The following is a 20,163-nucleotide window of genomic DNA, read 5'->3' as shown; positions in this document are numbered from 1 at the left end:
TCTCAAACCTTGGCAGTAGTACTCTAGGACAGCAAGGGAAATGTTTAACAAACATACCTTTCAAACTGCCAAATCAGCAGTCCTTGGCATATGTTGGTTCTAACATGTTTGTTACCGTTACAGCCATTATTACCATATGACATTCACAGCTCATAGTATGTGTGTCCACCAGAACAGTACACAAATATGCTGTGTATTGCAACAAAAATAACAAAACAGATTCCAGCCTTTGCTTCTTGTAGTTTGGGCAACTAGAAGGAAATGGAGTATTCTGTAACATGGCATGGCTGATTGGAATCTTGAAAAAACAGCGCTCTACATTGCAATATTTTGTTGCACATCCCAAGTGATCACTAAGTATGGAACATCCACACTCAGAGCCAGTATGCCTCTGATTAGAGGAACTGCACCTAGGGCCGACCCAAGGCATTTTGGCACCTGAGGTGAACCACAAAATGGCAACATGCCCCCCCAGGACCAGGGAAGAAGGGTGAGTGAAGAACAAAAGGGGAATAAAGATCTACATCAGGAAGAAGGGTGGGAGGAGACCAGCAGCACCTCCTAGTCACCAAGAATGCTGGCAAGGAGTAGGCAGATGCAGCCTCCAACAGCCTTAGCTGTTGCTGCTGCCACCGCAGCAGCAGCAGTGGGCGATGTATTCCTTGGAGGCCAGATCTGCTGGCCCTGTGGATCCTGCCGCTTGAGGTGGTCCCTCACCTTGTTTCATGGATGGGTCAACTCTGAGTGTACCTCTAATTGTTGGATACTAGGGGCAAACTAGTGCTGTGCCAAGATCTGTCTTCTGGTTTCTCAAAAGTTTTCTTCCTCTGTGAAAGAGGCTTCCATTTATGTACCTCACGGGCACTTTAGAACTTCATTGGAATTTTGGTTGGTCTTCAGTGTGGCATAAACCTGTTCTCTGACAGGTGGCCAAGGGTAGTGTATGTGTTTTTCTTTCCATCAGAAATTTCTCCAGCACTCTACAGCCTTTTCGGTTGCCCTCACTTTCCATTCCACCCCATGGAATAAGTTACATCACGATGCCTTTGCTGGGTTTGGTTGAAGTGCAGACTCCCAAGAAGGCTGCAGAGAGCAGACCACTGGTGGGATGCTTTACAGAATGAAAGACGAGACACTCACAATGACCCCTTGGCCACTTGCATCCCATGAGAATTTCACCAACTTTTTATCTCCCCTTTGATAATTTTCAGGTGAAATTTCTTTTTTTCATTAGTTAATGGAGAATGGTCAGGGGGGAAATGCAGAAGACATTTTCTGGCACAGGGCTAGAGAGAGTACGAGATGAATCTTCATCATGTTCTACCCAAGCTTTTCCTTCACCATGAATCATTCATCTACTTTAAAATATACCTACTGTAGCTTCAGTGACTCCTGATACCAGCTGAATGATTCCCGACTACTTTAATAATGATACGTTGGTTTTATTGTATATTTAATTCGTTTTGAATTGCTGTTTTGTATTGAGTTGTTTTATCGTATTCTACCTTGGGATTATTGGAACCACCACAACAACATATTTTACCAACGAAAAGCTGCTTAGCATTATGGATAAGAAATTGTTCTTTAATCGAGACATAGATCCACTCAAATCTCATGCCGAAAATAGACCACTGCCAAGCATGTTTTATACTGAAGAGTTAAAAGTCCATGATTTTTGTGTTTTGTTTTGTGTTTTTTTAAAAAAGGAAGCGGACATTCCTCTCTAGTCTCCAGCTCCCAGGCCCTCCCCCTTTCACCAGCCAACAGCTTTCCCCCAGTGAGCGTTTCCTGGGTCATGGAGGGTGACCCTTTCCATCTGGAATCAATCAGTCAACTCCTGACAACTTCCTGAAACACCTCACTCCATTTCCTGTTCTCTCCCCCTTCTCCTTTCCCCCCTCGTTCGCTTCACTCTTCAAAACTGCAGGCCGCAGCAACTTAATGTTAGAGGGTCAGGCACAGTTAGACTCCAAAACACTACACAAGAAAACCTTTGACCTTCAGAAATCTTTACATCTTAGCTAAACAAATCAAGGTCAATATTTCTTACCATTATCTTGTTAACCATTTAGGTGCTTTGCCCCTCCCTTCTTTTGCCAATGCCCTCCTGATGGCATATCCATCAATACCACTTGTTCACCCATTATCATAAAACATGACATGCTTTTGTTTTCTTTAGGGGTATTTAAGGCTGGTGAAAGGCATTGGGCTGACATCCCTGGAGATCTAGGTCTGTTAGTATAACTGTTGAGCACCATAGGCAAGTATCGCTTGTAAAGCTAAGCAAGAAGTCAGGCTAAGGCCTTCCTGAAAGACACTTTTCTAGTTTGGGTTCGCTTTTGCCAGCCAAGATTAAACACTGGGGGCATGAATTTCATTCTTATGTTGTAAATATACACTTAATACAGTGGCTGAGTGGATCTGCCTTCACCTTTGCTCATGTATTCTCTCTCTCTCTCTCACTTGCACTTTACAGTTGCATCCAAGAGTGCATATCTCATTACAACTTATCTGTTCACACTTACCTGTTCATTACTTGCTGGTTTTAAGATTAAAATAAGTCTATGCATGCAGCAGAATGAGGTTGTAATCAGGTGATCAGGGTCTAAGAGGCTATAGTTGCTTCTCTCTCTCTAGAGTTAATCGCCAAGATTATTCTCTAAATAATGGGACCTCACAGGTGTCTGTTTTGGTCCTTAAAATTTCTTCTTCTTTCTGCAAAGCATGTAGGAATCACTCATTTATTTGCTCCAAGACTGACTGCCACACAGGCACCTGAGTTTGCTATTAGTGAGGGCCACTGTGAGAACCAGCACTAATTGAAATATAATGGTGTCATGAATGTACTCCAAGGATATTCTTCTGCTAGAATTGTTCTGAGGTTTGTGTTCCCAATGAGTGTCCAGAATTTGTGCAGCCTATCTCATCCCTCAGTGAAATGGTGGGGGTGGAATCCTGTTATGGTTCCAATAGAGGGGTGGGGATCCTTTATAGCACTGGACATCTGGAAATAATACGAAATTCATGATGTACTTTCCCTTATAACTGCTCAGTTACACTAACATATTTTTCTATTTTGGCAAAAGTTGCTATGCTATTAAATTTTTAATATTTATTATTGTTATTTTCAACATGGGAAGAAGAAAAACAAGTCACAGCAGCCTTCCATTCTGCTCTCTCTTTCCATTCAGACAAGCTTCCCGAAGTTATCCATTGGGGTTCCAGTGTGAAAGGAAGAGATAAATTGACTAATGAATTTGTCTTTGTGAGTGTGCACCAATTTAGTTAACAGGGATTAACTCATTGTTAATACTGCCTAATCACTGAAAGTGATATTTCTCCTTGCTTCTGTCACTGCTCTCTCTTGACAAAGAAAAGTGGCAGGAGCAGGAGGCTTAGGAGGTTAGTAGTGAGTCCCCTTTCTGGGCTGTGGACCTCAGCAAAAGCCTGATGGTGCCAACGCTGCCGGTGAAGAGTGTAAGGACAGACAGTTTGATAAACATAGAAAAGTTTTACATGCATAAAATGATAAGATTTGAATGCATTGCATTTAAAATGCTATGAAATAATTTATGACTCATCACTGGAATCCTAGAGATCTTTAACAGGAGGAGATGAATCCTGAAAAGTCAGTTGCAGCAGTAGCAGAAGCAAAAGCTCTGTGATGATGATACAAGTATGTTACTCAGGATCTCTCTCTGGGAACAGAGAGAGAGAAGTTTATTGAACTTTATTAAGGACTAAAAAGAATATGGAATGACATTGCTTAAGAGCAATGTGTGACTTTGTATTATGTAACATTTATTTGTAACCGTTTCCCAGTAAATCTTTGAAACTCATCCTTGCGGTGAAGAGCAAATTCATTTCTACTCTACACAAGGTCCAGATCAGGGATTCCACTTGCAACGACTCTAACACAGTCCTAGCTCATTCCTTGTTTCTGCCTTCTGGTTGCCCTATGAGCTAGACCTTTAGCTTGCTTCCTCAGCCTTGTCATCTGGCTTGTCCTATAGAAGTATCCCACAGTTCTTGATTCGGAGCTCCTGGCTAAACTCATGCTGCTGCCAATGGCATAGCTGTGTCAGTCACAGTTTCTCAGACTAACTTACCTCAGAGGAAGACATCAGGTGTGCCATAGTGAGCTCCTTGCTAGAATAATATATACATAAACTACAGTGTGGGTGTTGTGAAAGCACTACGTGTTTCGAAAGTGACCGTGCAGGAAAGAATGGGAAGATTCTGTCTCTTCAGCCAATTTGTGTGAATAAATGGGTGAAGGAAACTTTTTAATATATGTATCTATAATGTTGAATCAAGTGACAGTGAGAACACTCTAAAGGGTTTGTGATATTCATTCCAGATTATTAAGTCTGTAGTAAGAGAATACAGTCGTACCTTGGTTGACGAATGCCTTGGGAGTCGAACGTTTTGGCTCCCAAACGCCGCAAACCCGGAAGTGAGTGTTCCAGTTTGCAAACGTTCTTTGGAACCCAAACGTCCAACGTGGCTTCCTGCAGCCAATCGGAAGCTGCTCCTTGGTTTCTGAATGTTTTGGAAGTCGAACAGACTTCCAGAACGGATTCCGTTCTACTTCTGAGGTACAACTGTATAACAGAATGCAACTTTCGCTGCTGTGAAACATGGCCAGAGAGGAGCTGAATACACTGAGAAGATGTATTCAGTCTTAAAAATCTCAGAAAAATCTATCTCCACAGAGCTTTCAAATGTGCCTAAGCAGTTTAGAGGATCAGAACTAGATTAATTTAACAACTTGCAGGAAATGTATTTTGCCCCTCACCCCTCCCAAATTAGAGCCATGAAGGAGGAAAATATCTACAAGATTTGCTCCTGGGCCATATATGTGTGTTGCTGTACATACAGACCTCTGGAGTGGGCAGACTGTCCCATTCTGTTCCAACCATCCCACATATGCAAGGAAGTGTCCATTCAGATAAGCTAGATCCATCTGGAGGAGCTACTCATGCATAATATTGTAATAAATCAATGAATTCGGGGAACCATTCATCCCAGTGTGCCTCAATCTACAAATGCTTGTGTAATTACAGTGAGTGTGAATTTGTAAGATTCATTAAGGGGACACAAGTCATTCAAGTATAGGTCATGTCCATAGATTTCAGGGGGTCTACTTTGTGTAGAACTTTGTTGGATACAACCAGGAAATTATACATCCTATTCTGAAAGACGCAACCTAGAAATAGTCAACTAGTCTTTTTATCATTCAGTCTCAATGCATTCGTAATATTTCCAATTAATTTGATGAAACAATGCCTTGTTAGAAAAAGGGCAGGAGGTTTCCACAAAACAAGGTCACATCACTGATCACATCTCATGGTAAAGCTACAACACAGAAGGACTCTGGCTGGAGAACAGCATTGCAAAATTCCAAGATGGGTGAGTTTAGAAGGACGGCCGTGCTCCAGTTCATGTACTGTTTGGGAAAGTGCAAATGAGGTAGGGTTACCTTTAAATGTGAACTGATTTTCTCCCTGGACATGTACTGGCACCTAAAAAGCCTTGTGCCATATCTACATCAGTTACCTTCAAATAGAGGGTTCCCTTCTGACAGCGTTTCTAATACTATACAAGGTTACATGAGCACCCTACCACATATATATGACCCTTCTATAACCTGTACATGATCTAGCATAGAGATAAAATTCACTCAGATGTTTTTGTTCCCCTCACCTACTTTTCTGTTTCTAAAACTTAATTAAATCAAGAGTTTGAAGAAACACCTCCCCTTTATTCCTTCATTCTGCATGTACAACGCCTGTATCGTGTTTTAACAAATCTGAGATGGTCTTACATTTTTAGGATTGACAAGTGTCCGTTGTAACCTAAATCGTAATCTCTGGCACTTTAATTATCTTTTGCTGATATAGGGCATATGGAAGAAGTTGGATGAAAGATAAAAGAGCATGCATTTTGGGGGCTGCAAAAACTTTACTGATATTTTGAGATGATCTTCACACTAAAAACACTTGAATGGAACTCTTATCGGCATCTGTGTGAAACCCTTCAGAAGAGGATAAGTTTTAGTATTTTTTTTGCATTCTTTAATAGACCATATAGAGTTTTAATGTGGGATCCAGGAATCTCTGGGCATCTACAGTGCATAATGAGTAGCAGTGGAAGGAGCTCAGAAAAAAATACTGAAAGAGTACAGAAAAAATGCAGAAAGAAAAAATACCATATTCACCATCACATTTTTAAAATTCTCTCACAAGGAGAGAATTAAACAAGAAGCACTTAAAGATCGATTTCCCCTTGCAATCTAAAATGGTACCAGTTATGTTGTGAGGACGGGTTTTGAAGCTATAGTCAAGAGCCCCACCCAGAAGAAGAAGCAAGCAGATCCTCAATGTAGCAGAAATGATTTAACACATTTTGAAGTAAAGTAACACACATTTAAACTGAAAGTGGTGGCCTCATAAGACTATTAAGTCCAATGCAGCTGTGCTGAGGAATTGTACAATCTATTCTACCACCTCCAGATTTTACCCCCTCATTTCACTCCATGTGTACACAAAGCCTTAACTAATTCCTCTTCAGATTTCAATCCAAGTTCTGAGCCTCAAACTTTAATAAATCAAAGGTACCCATACTATGCATGCAACTTTACTGGGGGCTGGTGGTGACAAAATGTTACAACAGATGCAACATTCAAGGTTAAAAGTGAATTTTTTCAAATCAGTAGAACATTGTATTTTCAGTGCTTGGCACACATGGGCTGCAACCGAAGTGTCTGCAACTATAGTGGTAAATAAGAAGGCAAGACACAAGACAGGGGGATCTGGGTCATATTTATTCATTTTCACACAAAAGACCTGCAGTTGGGAACCATAGTAAGAGATCCTAACTGCTCACAACCAATGGCAGTTGAGCCAATGCTGCCAGGGCTGAGGGGTAGTATTTCATCTACCCCCTCATTGAAGCCTCATCTTTTCAGGTGAGTAGGGAAACCTTCCTGTCTTCCTCCCTTCCAAGGCCCCATAACTCTAGGTGTATGCTACAGGTTGGCCCCCAAAAGGCCCCTGACAACAAGCACCACAGCTCTGAAGGCCAGTTGTGAAATTATACTCTTAAAGGTATCTGAGGGTCAGGGAGACAACATTTTCCATTCATCCTTGTATTTGTCACATGCAGCGCTGTTTCCATTCCGCTGCTTGAGAGGACACAGCCCTGGTTGGAAATTGCATAGCATCCATAGTAAAGGTAAAGGTACCCCTGCCCGTACGGACCAGTCTTGACAGACTCTAGGGTTGTGCGCTCATCTCACTCTAGAGGCCAGGAGCCAGCGCTGTCCGCAGACACTTCCGGGTCACGTGGCCAGCGTGACGAAGCTGCTCTGGCGAGCCAGAGCCGCACATGGAAACACCATTTACCTTCCCGCTAGTAAGCGGTCCCTATTTATCTACTTGCACCCGGGGGTGCTTTCGAACTGCTAGGTTGGCAGGCGTTGGGACCGAGCAACAGGAGCGTACCCTGCGGCGGGGATTCGAACTGCTGACCATGCGACTGGCAAGTCCTAGGCGCTGAGGTTTTTTCCCTAGCATCCATAGTAGCGTCTGCCATAAAGGCTTGTGCCTGAGGAAGTTTAGAAGTAGTTTGACACTGAAGTATTGCATCTGGGGGAAGGGAGTGCCAGAGGTCCTCAAGCCACACAACGCATGCGCGTGCAGAAGAAGATGCTGCGGCACAAAATGCTTTTATAGATAAGGCAGCCGTATCGTGGATCTTACGGAATGCAAATTTCCTGTCTGTCCAAAACTACATTATCCACCTTGTTATTTGCTGTGGTGAAATTAAGTACGGTAACTTATAAAAATTAAGTTGTTATTCCACCCCATTCATTTCAGTGCAAAGGAAACACAATGCAAATAGATGTAAATCAGTTATATACATATCATTTGTGGGCAAAAAGCAAAAACAACAGTGAATATATATTTGTGGTTTGATTTCTGTCTCGGCATGAAACAAATACAGTCGTACCTTGGAAGTCAAACAGAATCTGTTCGGGAAGTCCGTTCAACTTCCAAAATGTTTGGAAAACAAGGAGCGGCTTCTGATTTGCTGCAGGAAGCTCCTGCAGCCAATCGGAAGCTATGTAAGCCATGTTGGATGTTTGGGTTCCAAAGAATGTTTGCAAACCAGAAAACTCACTTCCGGATTGTGGCGTTCGGGAGCCAAAATGTTCGACTCTCAAGGCGTTCAGGATCCAAGGTACGACTGTAAGTGAACACTGGCTATATCCACTCTGAGTTTCGAAACTGAAGAGGCCAAAGGAGGGGTAGAACAGGCTTAAATAGCTTTATGCCCTCCTCCACCCTGGTTGATGCAGAGACTTCCCTTTCTCAAAGTGATTACAAAGGCCATTTCCTGATGCAGACACTGCAAGAGAACCAGGAGTGGAATTCCGGAAGGGAAGACATCGGGAATCAAAGCAACAACAGAGAAATGTTTATGCAATTGTTGTCCCCCCCCCCCCGAAAATCTGGGAATACTATATGATAGACCCTCTTTATTGCACTATAGATAAAGTGTCAAAGGGAATAAGGAAAGGTTCATAGATTACTGTAATATGGGGGCTGCCCTTGAAGATAGCCCGGGAACGCCACCATCTGTACAGAATGTGGCGGTCACAGATTTGTCTAAACCATACCATGATGGTTTGGTACCAGATTCGATATACAGAAGAAATCCTCTCTCTCCAGGTTGAAAGCTAACCTGCTGGGTTGTTTTTCTTTAAGAAGCAACCCTGTTTCCTACCCCCAGCACCCTTAAAACCACCTGCAGCAAGGCTGTGTGTTTACTCTTTCATTATGTTTGCACAGTTATCAAGCCACAGTAGCAGAATCAAATGGAGAGTGGTTAGGCTCGAGGCATTATAGTGGTATGTGGAGAACTGCTGTGAATGTGTTACGTCTGCACACAGCCTTAAACAATTACAGCGTGGAAAGGAGAGAGAAAGAGAGATGAGATTTAGTGCCTGTGTCTCCTCAGCCCCCTCCTCCCCCATGTTTCCAACTTGACACACTTCACCTCCTTCTGTGTTTTTATTAGCTGGTATTCTCAATACATCAGCGACAGCTATGATGAAACCAGTGGCAGATTTTCCTGCAAAGCAGCTGGGTCATTGTCCCATGGGCCTTGTTGCCTTTACCATGCAAGATCTTTAAAGTGACCATGCCTGGATCAGCCGCCGTTTTGAAAGCACTTGAATGGACAATTCTGAGCATGTTAAAGTGTGTGCGTGTTACACTTGCGCATGGCTCACAGACAGAGCTACTTTGAAAAATTCAGAGACAGCTACCGATCATGAACATAGTCCCTGCTATGGGCAGTTGTACATGCAAGTGCCTTGCTTTGGGGTGTCAAATCAAATATACATCACTGGTTGGCAGGGTACATCACCTCCCCTCCTGGGCATTCAGAAGGGGGAAGTGGGGGAAGCAAGGATTAAATACGACAAATGCAGGGGAAACTTTAACCATATATGATGGGGTTTATCATTTACTGTCATCTCATTTATTACCCACGGTGTCAGTGACGAGGAACGGAAGCGAAAAGACAGACAACTTACTTAACAGAGAATCCCATAACACTTACCTGGAACCGCCGCATATCTCGAGGGTTCCCGGCTGTTTTCAAACAATTCTGATTGCACTTGAGGAAAAATTTTAAGAAGAATCTGTAGGGGGAAAGAGAGAGCGTGTGTGACATCTTCCACTTTAAAAAATTGTGTCTGTTATTATTTACTTGCTTTGTGCGGATATGATTGTGCCTTGTGGCAGAATCCACTGGGAGAGATCAACAGAGTGTTTTAAAAGCATGCTGTCAATTAAAACAGATTAAAATGACATTTCTTGTGGAATTTATTTGCCCTGCAAAGAAATACCTATTGCTATTAGAAACCAGAGATCTTTAAAAAAAAACAAAAAAACTTTTAGCTCACAGACAAGCAAGGCAAAATACAATAGGTGAAGCTTCCAACGTGAGGACAGAGGCAAGAACAGTTGCATTGGGAATTTGAAGCAATAAAACAAAAAGAAATAAAGATAATAGACATAGAATTCCCCCCCATAAAAAACCCTAAAAGTATTTGTGTACTCATGAATGCAGCTCTGCAATTTATATCTCTTTATCTGGGTCTAAGTGACATTCGCACATTATGTAGATGCGAAACTGGGATTTGCATGAAATTCAGAGGAGCTGAAGCCAATCCTGGTGTTTTCATTAGTGTATGCAGGGCTTTTTTATATATATAGAAAAAGTTGAGTTGAAGCCTCAACATCTCAACAAGAGGGTCTCAGTACCAGTGCTGGAAAAGACCTCTTTCTGAGATCAACTGTTGGTCATGATAGACCAAGGCTGGAGAACCTTTGGCCTTCCAGATGCTGAGGGTCAGGGATGATAGGTGTTGTAGTCCAACAACATTGGGGGGGGTTGTCACAGGCTCTCCCCATCCCTGTGGCAGACAATACTGAGACAAAGGACTAAAGGTCTGTTTAAGTGTCAGACAATTTTATGTGGTGATCTCATCCATACACTACATTTTAAGGTATATACTTAAAAAAGTGAAGAAGCCATAATGAGGTCAAACATGGTGAAGTGGACAGAATTTTGAGTTTTGGTGTGGAGGGACACGGGGCCCAATCCCTACTCGGCTCATCAACCTTACTGAATAGCCTTGGGCAAGTCTCTCTCAGTTTAGATTATTTTATAAAATTGCTGGGAGCTTACATAAAATATGAAATTCATGTAAGAGCTGTTCACAGAGCACCCCCCCCTCACTAAAGCATGGAGGAGGGAGGGGGACAGCCTGATATACAGGCATTAAACAGAACATCAGCACACAACACTTGAATGCACAGAGACCTTCCACACTGATGTTCCAATCAGCACATGAATATTAAGCGTCAGACTGGGATGTTTGAAGACATTCTGATGAGGTCGGTGAGTGTGGTCCAACACAAAGGCCAATGTGACCTTCTTGTTTAAAATCCTCATCTGCTGTAATGCTCACACAGGTTGACCATGGGGAAGTCTCTACCTGTCAGCCTAATTTATCTTCCAGGGGTGCTGGGGTAAAATGATGAGGGAGTGAAGAACAATGTGTAGTATCCTCAGATCTCCAGGGGAACAGAAATGCAATTTATAAATATGAATGGGGAAACATTCCACATCACATATTTTTCCACCACACTGTAAAGTATTAGAGAAAGTAATATTTGCAGGACATAACAATAAATAGATTATTTATTTATTTTGAATACTTGCATCCTGCTTTATAACCCTGAGGGGCTTACAAAAGACTCCTACAAAAAAAATCCAAACACAAGTCTGTTATCCAGAACAAAAACAACATGGCATCCCTTCAATATCCTATAGGTGGCATTTAATTTACTTCTGTGTTTTACCAACAGGTAAGCAGTGAGTTTGTTTGTTTGTTTGTTTGTTTGTTTGTTTGTTTACCGCACTGTAATCTTTATATCTATATACTGTATATGGACTGTACGTTGAGTGATTAATGTGCATAACAACTGGCCATTGTGCACATTCACCAGGCTACATGGAGAATGTGCACACAATCTTTCCACAAGGAGGGAATTGTGTACATTTCTGGGTCAATAAACATAATCTCCAAGGGCCCTTGAGATTTGTGCATATATTGACTGAATTTGGTACAGGGCTGTGGGACTTGCCAGTAGGGGGGCAGCCTGTAACGTATTCCCAGAGTTATGGTGCGCTGGGAGGGAGCAGTGCAGGAAGGCTGAAAGGCTGAAGGACTTAGTATCCCAAACAGATCTCTTAAGTGAAAATAAATAATTGTAGCCCAGTTCACTCAACCTTGTTCTTTGCCTCTCTATTTACCACCATGGTTACAGATTCTTCTATTGCAGTCCATGTGTTCCCAGCACTGAAAATGCAATGTTTTACTGCCTTGAAAAAATCAGTTTTACCCTTGAATATTGCATCTGTTGTGACATGTTGTGCCTTCCTCCAACCACCCACCAAACCTGAATGAATAGCATGGGTACCTTTAATTTATTAAAGATTGAGACATAGAACTTGATTTGGAATCTGAAAAGGGATTGGTTAAGGCCTGGTCTACACGTGGAGTGAAACGAGTTAGTAAAATGTGGAAGTGGTAGAATAGACTGTACAATTCAACAGAGCAGTTAGGTAATGCCAGTCAGGACAAAGGTGGGGAGAGGCGAAATGCAAATTGCTTTGAGAGCAGGGCTAAGCTGGCCTCTTAACAACACACCTGAGAGCCCTGCTGCTACGGCCCCTAGCATGGCAGCATGCAAATCTACCTAATTCTCCCTTCCCCAAAACAATATATGAACTAAAACACAATTAACCTTCACAATTCACACTGCTTCATGTTTTAGTGGATGTAGTGCTCCAACCCCAAAAAAGGGGATTTAAAATGTTTATATTGAAGACACATAGTATTAAAGACAAAAAACAAAAACACAAAACCATATATTTGTGAAAGTAACATGGAAATGTGGATGTTGCCTGAAAAAAATGTGTCTATTAAGAGAAATGCACATTTAAATGCCAAGAAACATTCATGAGGGTTTTTTTTAAAAAAAGAATAAACTAAAGTAAATCACCAGTTCTTAGGGAAATGTAGGAAACTAAATTTAAGATTGGAAAAAAACAGAAACTGAAATTAGAATCGACCTATTTGCCCATCTGCAGTCGTGGCCACTGAAACAGTGCAGCAAGAATGGCTTCCTATCCAGCAGGACGACAGTTTGTCCCAGGACCAAGCAACCTACAATAGGTTATTCACTGTGGATCATTTTAGCCTGTGGAATTAATATTTTCAGGAGTGGGCTTTTTTAGTTGCTAATGTGCATTATTTCACTTGCTTCAAAATGGTGTGAGCCAGCTCTGTTTTGTTTCTGCTGAGTGGGACCCTGGACTCCTGCCCCCATAGTCCTCCCTCAACAGCATCAACAGTTATACAATTTGGCCTGCTCTATATATGTGCTATGGAAAAATCACGAAACTGGCACCACATCTGGATATGCTCAAGCAGATGTAAATGTCACCCAAAAATCGGGGGGGGGGGGTTTGGAACAGAGAAAATTAATTACAGATTTTGGGATGTAACTATCCATTTTTCAAAGTTGCCCAACTGATACAGTCATAAATATATTAGGTCCACACTCAAAATACTCAAAAAGAAGAGAAAATTTTAAACATGCTCAGGAAACACATGGATGTTTCCATATTTTGGGACTCGGGGGGCACAAGATGTACAAATCAAAATGAAACACTGGGCAGGTGAGATGTACAATGAGGTTACAGAATAAATAGCAGATCTCTTTGTGACCTATTATCCTATGCTACATTAGATGTTTTGTGTGCAACTGCTAGAGAATGGGAAAACAAAAGGTTCCTAGACATATTTTCAGAGTTTACACCATCCAAACACAAAAATGAGAATGGCTCTGTTCATGGATAGATGAATCTGTCATTTCAGCTTCTCCTATTTCTGGTCTCAAATTTAGTTCTGCAGCAATTTGCAATAATAATAAAAACTCATGAAAAGTATCCATCATGCGACTTTCTAATATACACGTTTGGCATGCCATTTTGACTAGCATGTAAGTTTCTCAAAACCATTTCTTCTAACACAATGCATTTTTGTATGTGACTTTCACTAACATTCACATTTTTGTTAACTGGTTGGCTAAAGATCTGCATCGCAAAATTCAGAGAAATGTGAATTTCGAGGGATAATTGTGTTTCAGTTATGTATTGGTTTGTGATGTGTGAATTAAGTAATTTCTGATTATATTGCAAACAAAACTGAATTTCTCCACCATCACTAGGTCTGTCTGTGATCTATCTAGCTTTGTTTTAGCTGGAAACATTTTCTGTTCTCGTGTGTGTGTGTGTGTGTGTGTGTGTGTGTGTTTGCCCTGGTATCCTAGTAGTACATCTAAATTGCAGTGGTGAGGGAGGAACCCACAGATTTAACTGGGACACGGAAAATTCATGAAGGCTGCAGGACAAAATAAAATGCATTCATATAAGGGTTGAATAGTTGCGGAGGGGGGCGGGAGTTGAAAGTCAGCTGGGAACACAATGAGCAATTTATTTATTTATTTCCCTTGCTGAGTGCTTGTCTAAAAAAAAAAACCCCAGCTTTTGCAGTAAGTTAAAGTCCCAGGTGAGCTAGGCCTAGTTCCCTTTCTGTTACTATGACAACGAATTTTTACCGCAGTCCCAAAGTCCCTCCAGAACTCACACATTCATGCCTTGAATTAGAACTTTAAAGAAGAAAGATGTATATTTTTCCCAAGGTTTACCAACAAGAAAAACAAGCAATAGAAATATAAGGCAAAAAAACATATCGCCCCCCCCTCCAAAACATACACACCAGTGTTACATCTCCAATAAAACCATAGTTTTGCCAACTTCAAAAATTGTGGGTTCTTTTTACCAACAGACAAAGGAAATATTTAGAGATCCAATTCATTTCCAACAGCAAATAATAAACAACAAAAGAATGGGGAGTGTGGGGAAATCATTAAACTGATGAGATATTAATATCACCTAAAATGTTCTTTAAAATACCAATGGTTTTTTTTAACTTTATTAACAGATTTTGTATTTTGTATTTTGTATTTTTTTAAGTTGGTGACTTTCTCAATGGGATTACTTAAAAGCAAGGTCATTTTCCCCTTCCTGCCATGTCTGTACTAACTTCCCTTTGTGGCTAATGCAGAGGATCCAAACCTCTTTGTGTGATGGATATTGAAGTATACACACACAAACTCCTGGCTACTGTCAATTAACTCCATTGTTAAATTTAAGTTGGCCCCAAACAGGGCAGCTTTTGTGAACAAATAGATCAGCTTTTGTGACGTGGTGCCCTCTAGCTGTTCTTGGACTACAACTTCCATAATCCCTAACCAGCATGGCTGATGATCAGGGATGATGGGAGTTATAGCCCAATGCTATCTGGAGGACACCTCATTGGCTAGCTCAGAAACAGACTGCACTGAAATCCATACAGATGCCCAGACTTTAGGGCGAGTAGATAATGGCAAATGTTGGCCCTTGGCAAATATATAGCTATCCACATTATGTACTAAAAGAGATGCAAAAATTGCAATTCACCCTGTGGTAGAGTTTAAAACTCTGAGGGTTTATAAACCCCAAATTTCATAAAAAATTCATTTTTTATGTTTGATCCCAAATCTCATATTGTGCAAGAGAATGAGTAAAATCTTAAAGAACTAATCATCCCTCCTAAGATTGCCTGATGGGGAAAATCCTGCATCCCAGGATGGCCTTGTGGCTTGTGGGTCTTCTGCTGTTGTAGCCTAGATTAAAAGAGGGGGTGTGTGCAAATCCAGGACCCAGCAACTAATGGCAGCATTTTGCTTTCTCTGACTTGGAGGCTGAGCTCCAATGTATGAAGAGAGAGAGGATGGAGCTGAGGGTGGGGGGGGGGAGAGGCAGAGTGTCTGCTTCTTCCACTGATCCATATTGTTCATGAACAAATGCAATCTTTTTTGAAAACAGTTTTTAATACAATATTGGACCTTTGAGCATGCCTCACACTCATGTGGATGAATGGTTTAGCTAATAAAGTATTCATTCAGTCTTAAATTGATATGCCTCTCAAAATGATGTCAGGCGGCTTCCAGAGTGACTCACTCTGGAACAATTCAAAACAACAAAATCCAAACAACAAAAACAACACATTTTGAAAGAACAGCCATAGCCAACAAGATTCAGAGAGCAGGTCAATTTGCAGCATAAATTCTAATAAACAGAGGAACAAAGAAACAAACCAGTTCATCAAATAAGATCCAGTGACCTTTGAAGTGTTTTTTTTTAAGCCTTTCCCCATTTTCCTAAGGACTGTGAAGGACCAAATTTCATGAGTCAGCCTAGAAAGCAATTTCTAGAGTAGGTGCCACCACTGATAAAGCCCTATACTTTTTCAGTCTGAACAAAGTATTTAGAGCAGGCCTTTCCCTGTGCACATGGGGGAAGAGGAGGAACATATGGGAGAAGTCAGTCCCTAAGGTTTTGCGGGCAGGACTGTTTATGTCGGCCTTCACCAATCTGGTGCCCTCTAGACATTGCTGCACAGCTTCCACTAACCCTGATTATTGGCCATGCTGGCTGAAGCAGATAAGAATTGTATCCCAAAACATCTGGAAAGCTGGTAGAGGAACATTTTGAGGTGGCAGCTTCCTTCTGACATCCTCCTCCAATTGTTTGCTAAATAGATGCACAGACCCACAAGCTTGTCTGCATGATACAACTGTGACATCTCAGTCTCGGCCCAGAAGTCCATAACAAGAATGTGTGCTATTGATACAAGAATGCGTTGAAATGCAAAAATTATGAGATATTAAATGAGATATATTTTTGTTGGAACCATAGTATAGGGAAGGAAAGAGTGCAATCTGTCCTCACGTCTATGGGCATCTAGTTGCTGAGGCTTTCCCGTGGCTACTTACATCATTAGAAATGTGCACATCAATTGCATGATGTCACATCTAGTTTGGCCCCATTTCCCATGGAAAACAACACAACAAATTAATTGCATAGCGAGATAAAACACTGTGGGTGGGGTAGTCAGGGTCTGATCACATATCGGCTGCCCTGAAAGCAAGGCAGTGAGTGTGGATTCTGCCATACAAAAGATGTTACAGCTGTCTTCCATCTGTTTTCAGTTGAACCAGTCTCTAACTAACTGCATGACCAGAGACCTCTCAGCATCACACTCTAACCAACTGAGCAGTTTCTTTAAATCTGACTGTACCCTAGTCATTTGGAGAGTGGTGTCTGATATTTGGAGCAAATGGGTAGTGGTTGGGTGGCTAAACGCTAAACCCTTACTCATCTATATATTACCATCCCATGGATGGGCGGATCCAGAATTGGCCTCCACAGTCACATATGTTAAAACCATATTCTTGGAAGACAATCTTGCTCAGCTACGAGTGATCGCCAAAGAAAGTCCATCCCACCCTCCAGTTCCAACATGATTTGGGCAAAACCAGGTCACCAAAGGGCAGCTCCACATCATACATTTAAAGCACTTCCCCAAAAGAATCTTGGGGACTGTAGTTTGAACTTTGTCCCTGGCCTCCTTGCTATTAGGTTGCCCAAGGGCAACACTGAGACTATGAGGGAGAAAGCTTAGAGCCAGTGTCAGCCGCTGGACAAGTTGTAGGTGAGAAGAGGGTCGACTGAGGTCAAGCTGAGGCAGCGCAGGGCCCCTATTACCCAAGTAGATCAGCGTCAGTTGCACACTGTGCATTCAGAAGGTTCCAGGTTCAGTCCCTGGTGTCTCAAGCTATGGCTAGGAAAGATCCCGGTGTGCAAACTTGCAGAGGTGGACTAGATCACCTCCTAAATAAGGCAGCTTCCTGAGTTCCTGTGTATATTTCCGTGGGAAGGTGCCAAAGCTGTGTAAATAGACACAGTTCAAATGAAGTTCAAGGCTAGGTGGAGCTCCTTATGGAGCAAGTGAGCTGCTCTAGCATATGCAGCCCTTACGGTAACAAAGACAATAACAGCACCATACACACTTATATCAAGATGCCGCCCCATAAGCGTGTTGAGTGTGCTTTCTTAGAAACATCTTCAAAGTCCTGAATTGCAAGCGATGGTTCCCCACCATTTCAACATCAGCCTCTCAACCTCTTCACAAACAAATACTGCACCCTAAATCACAAGGAATGTTTAGCATTTCAGCTTCAATGGGTCATTGCCTACACTCAGCCTTATTATGGCTGCTTTATTTGCTTTAAACCCCAGTAGAAACATTAAAGTGCCTAATTTTCTTCCTCTGGCTTTAAACTTCTTTAAATACTCACATATGCTCAAGATTGTGTGTGTGTGTGTGTGTGTGTGTGTCCCCTTTAGTTGAACCATGTCACTCATTCCTTCCCCTCCTTTCAGATATTTTCTAGCCAGTCTCTAATGATAACTAAGCAGCCATATAAAAGAGTTCTGTGCTGTCTTTTATATATACCCAGATATTTTACATGCTTGCATCTGCTAAAGGCATTAATATTTATGGAGGTATTACAATAAAAATGACTTTGGGAGAGAGGAAGCAAAAAGGAGGCAGAGCTTAACACCACAGAAGTATGATTTAGGGGCAATGGGAGAGCCACAGAATGGGTTTTCCTGGTTTTTATATAATTAGAAAGCGGCTTTCACAACTTTTCCTGGACAAAATTCACACAGGCATTAAACAGGGACTCCAATGGCTACTTGGCCCATGCTTGGCTTCACATAAGGATATTTTCAGCCATGACTCAAACTCTTGCTGCCACATGTGGAAAGATACAGCTTGTTTCATGACATATTTCAATCATTCAAGTACTTGAGGCAAACCTGGCCTAATTTGAAATGCATGGCTATTTTGGAGAAGTATTCCAGGCCTACTAGAACCATAGGCATCTAAAGGCAACCAAATACAAAATTTAGTGAAATCATTTTTTTCGACCCCTCCAGTCTGTATAACGCTAAGAGGCCAGCATATTGTAGTACAGGAGTAAGGAACTTGTGAACCTCCAGATGTTGCTGGACTACCATTCCCATCATTCCCCTGACCATAAAGCTGGCTGGGGCAGATGGTCAGATGGAGTTCAATAACATCTGGAAAACCGCGGGTTCCCCTCCCCATGCTGTAGTAGACAGCAATGCAACCACAGGATCTCTCTCCCCACCCTTTCTTTTTCAGGCCATAAACCTGTTTTGGGCTGTTCCACTTTAGACCACAAGTCTAAATGCTACATGGGGTGGAAGGATTCGCCATGAGCAGGCCCTCCACATGCCCCAATTGTCCAGGGACAACCCCAGATTTTCAGAAGCTGTCCCAATTTCTGCTTTGTCCCTATTTTCATCAGATAAATGTTGTGAGGGTATGGAGTTATGCAACCCCCCAAGCCAAGGAGATAAGTAGCTATACAAACTTTAGAAGACATCTGAAGGCAGCCCTGTGTAATTTTATTATTTTTTTATATATGTTGGAAGCTGCCCAGAGTGACTGAGGCAACCCAGTCAGATGGGTGAAATAATGATGATGATGATGATGATGATGATGGAATAGGACATCCCTGTTTTCATTGGAGAAATAGTGGATAGTATGCATGAGGACTGGGCTCAATGATTTCTGTGCTCTTTTTTCCCTTTTTCTTAATTTATGGATGTGGTTGGGGGAATACCAAAAGGGGAAAGCTTCACTTTCAGAGGGTAGGGCAAAATTCTTGTACTTTTCTCCAGGATGGAGAACTGACTATTAATATGCAGTAGCAAAGTGTTTAATATTTCTCCCCCTCCCCCCAAGAGCTCTTCAAAGTAATTCAAGCCCTTTGGCAGCCTACATTGTTGTTGTTGCTGCTGTTATTATTTGCAAATTTAAGAACAACAAACCCCAATAAAAACCCATAATCAGTTCACAATCTGAATGCAATAGCCCTAAGTGCATACATCTTAAGTTAAACATATAATATAAACCTTCCAAATATCCAGTAACGTATTCACACAAAGCTGTTACCTGCTTGGAATATGTTCAAAGGCTTGAAGGGCTATCAGGTCCTCAGACCCTTGTGTAACAGAGCAGCATTCTGCCTTTGCCTCCTAAATAGTTATTAAGTCACTAAGAATATATTCAAGGGACAGAGAGAAAATCAACAGCACATTATGAATCAACTCATTTCCATATAGCTATTTTAATTGCCCTGGAAACAACATCATAAAAAATAGTAGTCTTGCTTCCAGAAGGAAAATCTGAGCATTGGCATTGCCAACTGGGAGGTCAGCAAGATAGAGAGCCTTATTCCAATAGCATCATGCAAAGGATGGAGACAACAAATTGGGGTGTTTTGATGCAAACTTCCTCAGTCTTTAAGCATTCCAGAATCTAGACACAGCCCCCCCCCCACTTCAACTTGGACAATTATGTTTGTTTGTTTTCCTGTCTTTTTTCTCCTCTCACCATCAGCATGTATTATTATCAGGACACAGTCGCAAGGTTACCAAAGCTATTTTTCAGGTGCCGCAGTCCATACCTTCTAACACTTGACAGATGAAAATAGTTTACCCTTGGCATTATAATATGTGAGCAAGCAGCTC

General features: G+C 41.7%; 1 protein-coding gene across 2 annotated transcripts in view; it reads right to left on the bottom strand.

Annotated features, from left to right (window-relative positions):
* The window catches only part of EBF2 (EBF transcription factor 2), a 263,272-nt gene that overhangs the window by 70,280 nt on the left and 172,829 nt on the right, over positions 1-20,163 (bottom strand). For both annotated transcript variants that reach the window (XM_082200462.1, XM_082200461.1), the window contains exon 7: positions 9,631-9,712. In XM_082200462.1, coding sequence (XP_082056588.1) covers positions 9,631-9,712 — 82 coding nt within the window. The remainder of the gene's footprint in view (positions 1-9,630; positions 9,713-20,163) is intronic.

The sequence above is a fragment of the Podarcis vaucheri genome, assembly GCF_965113315.1.
Source record: "Podarcis vaucheri genome assembly, chromosome: 15".
Taxonomy (NCBI): Eukaryota; Metazoa; Chordata; class Lepidosauria; order Squamata; family Lacertidae; genus Podarcis; species Podarcis vaucheri.
This window is presented reverse-complemented; position numbering and strand designations above follow the sequence as displayed.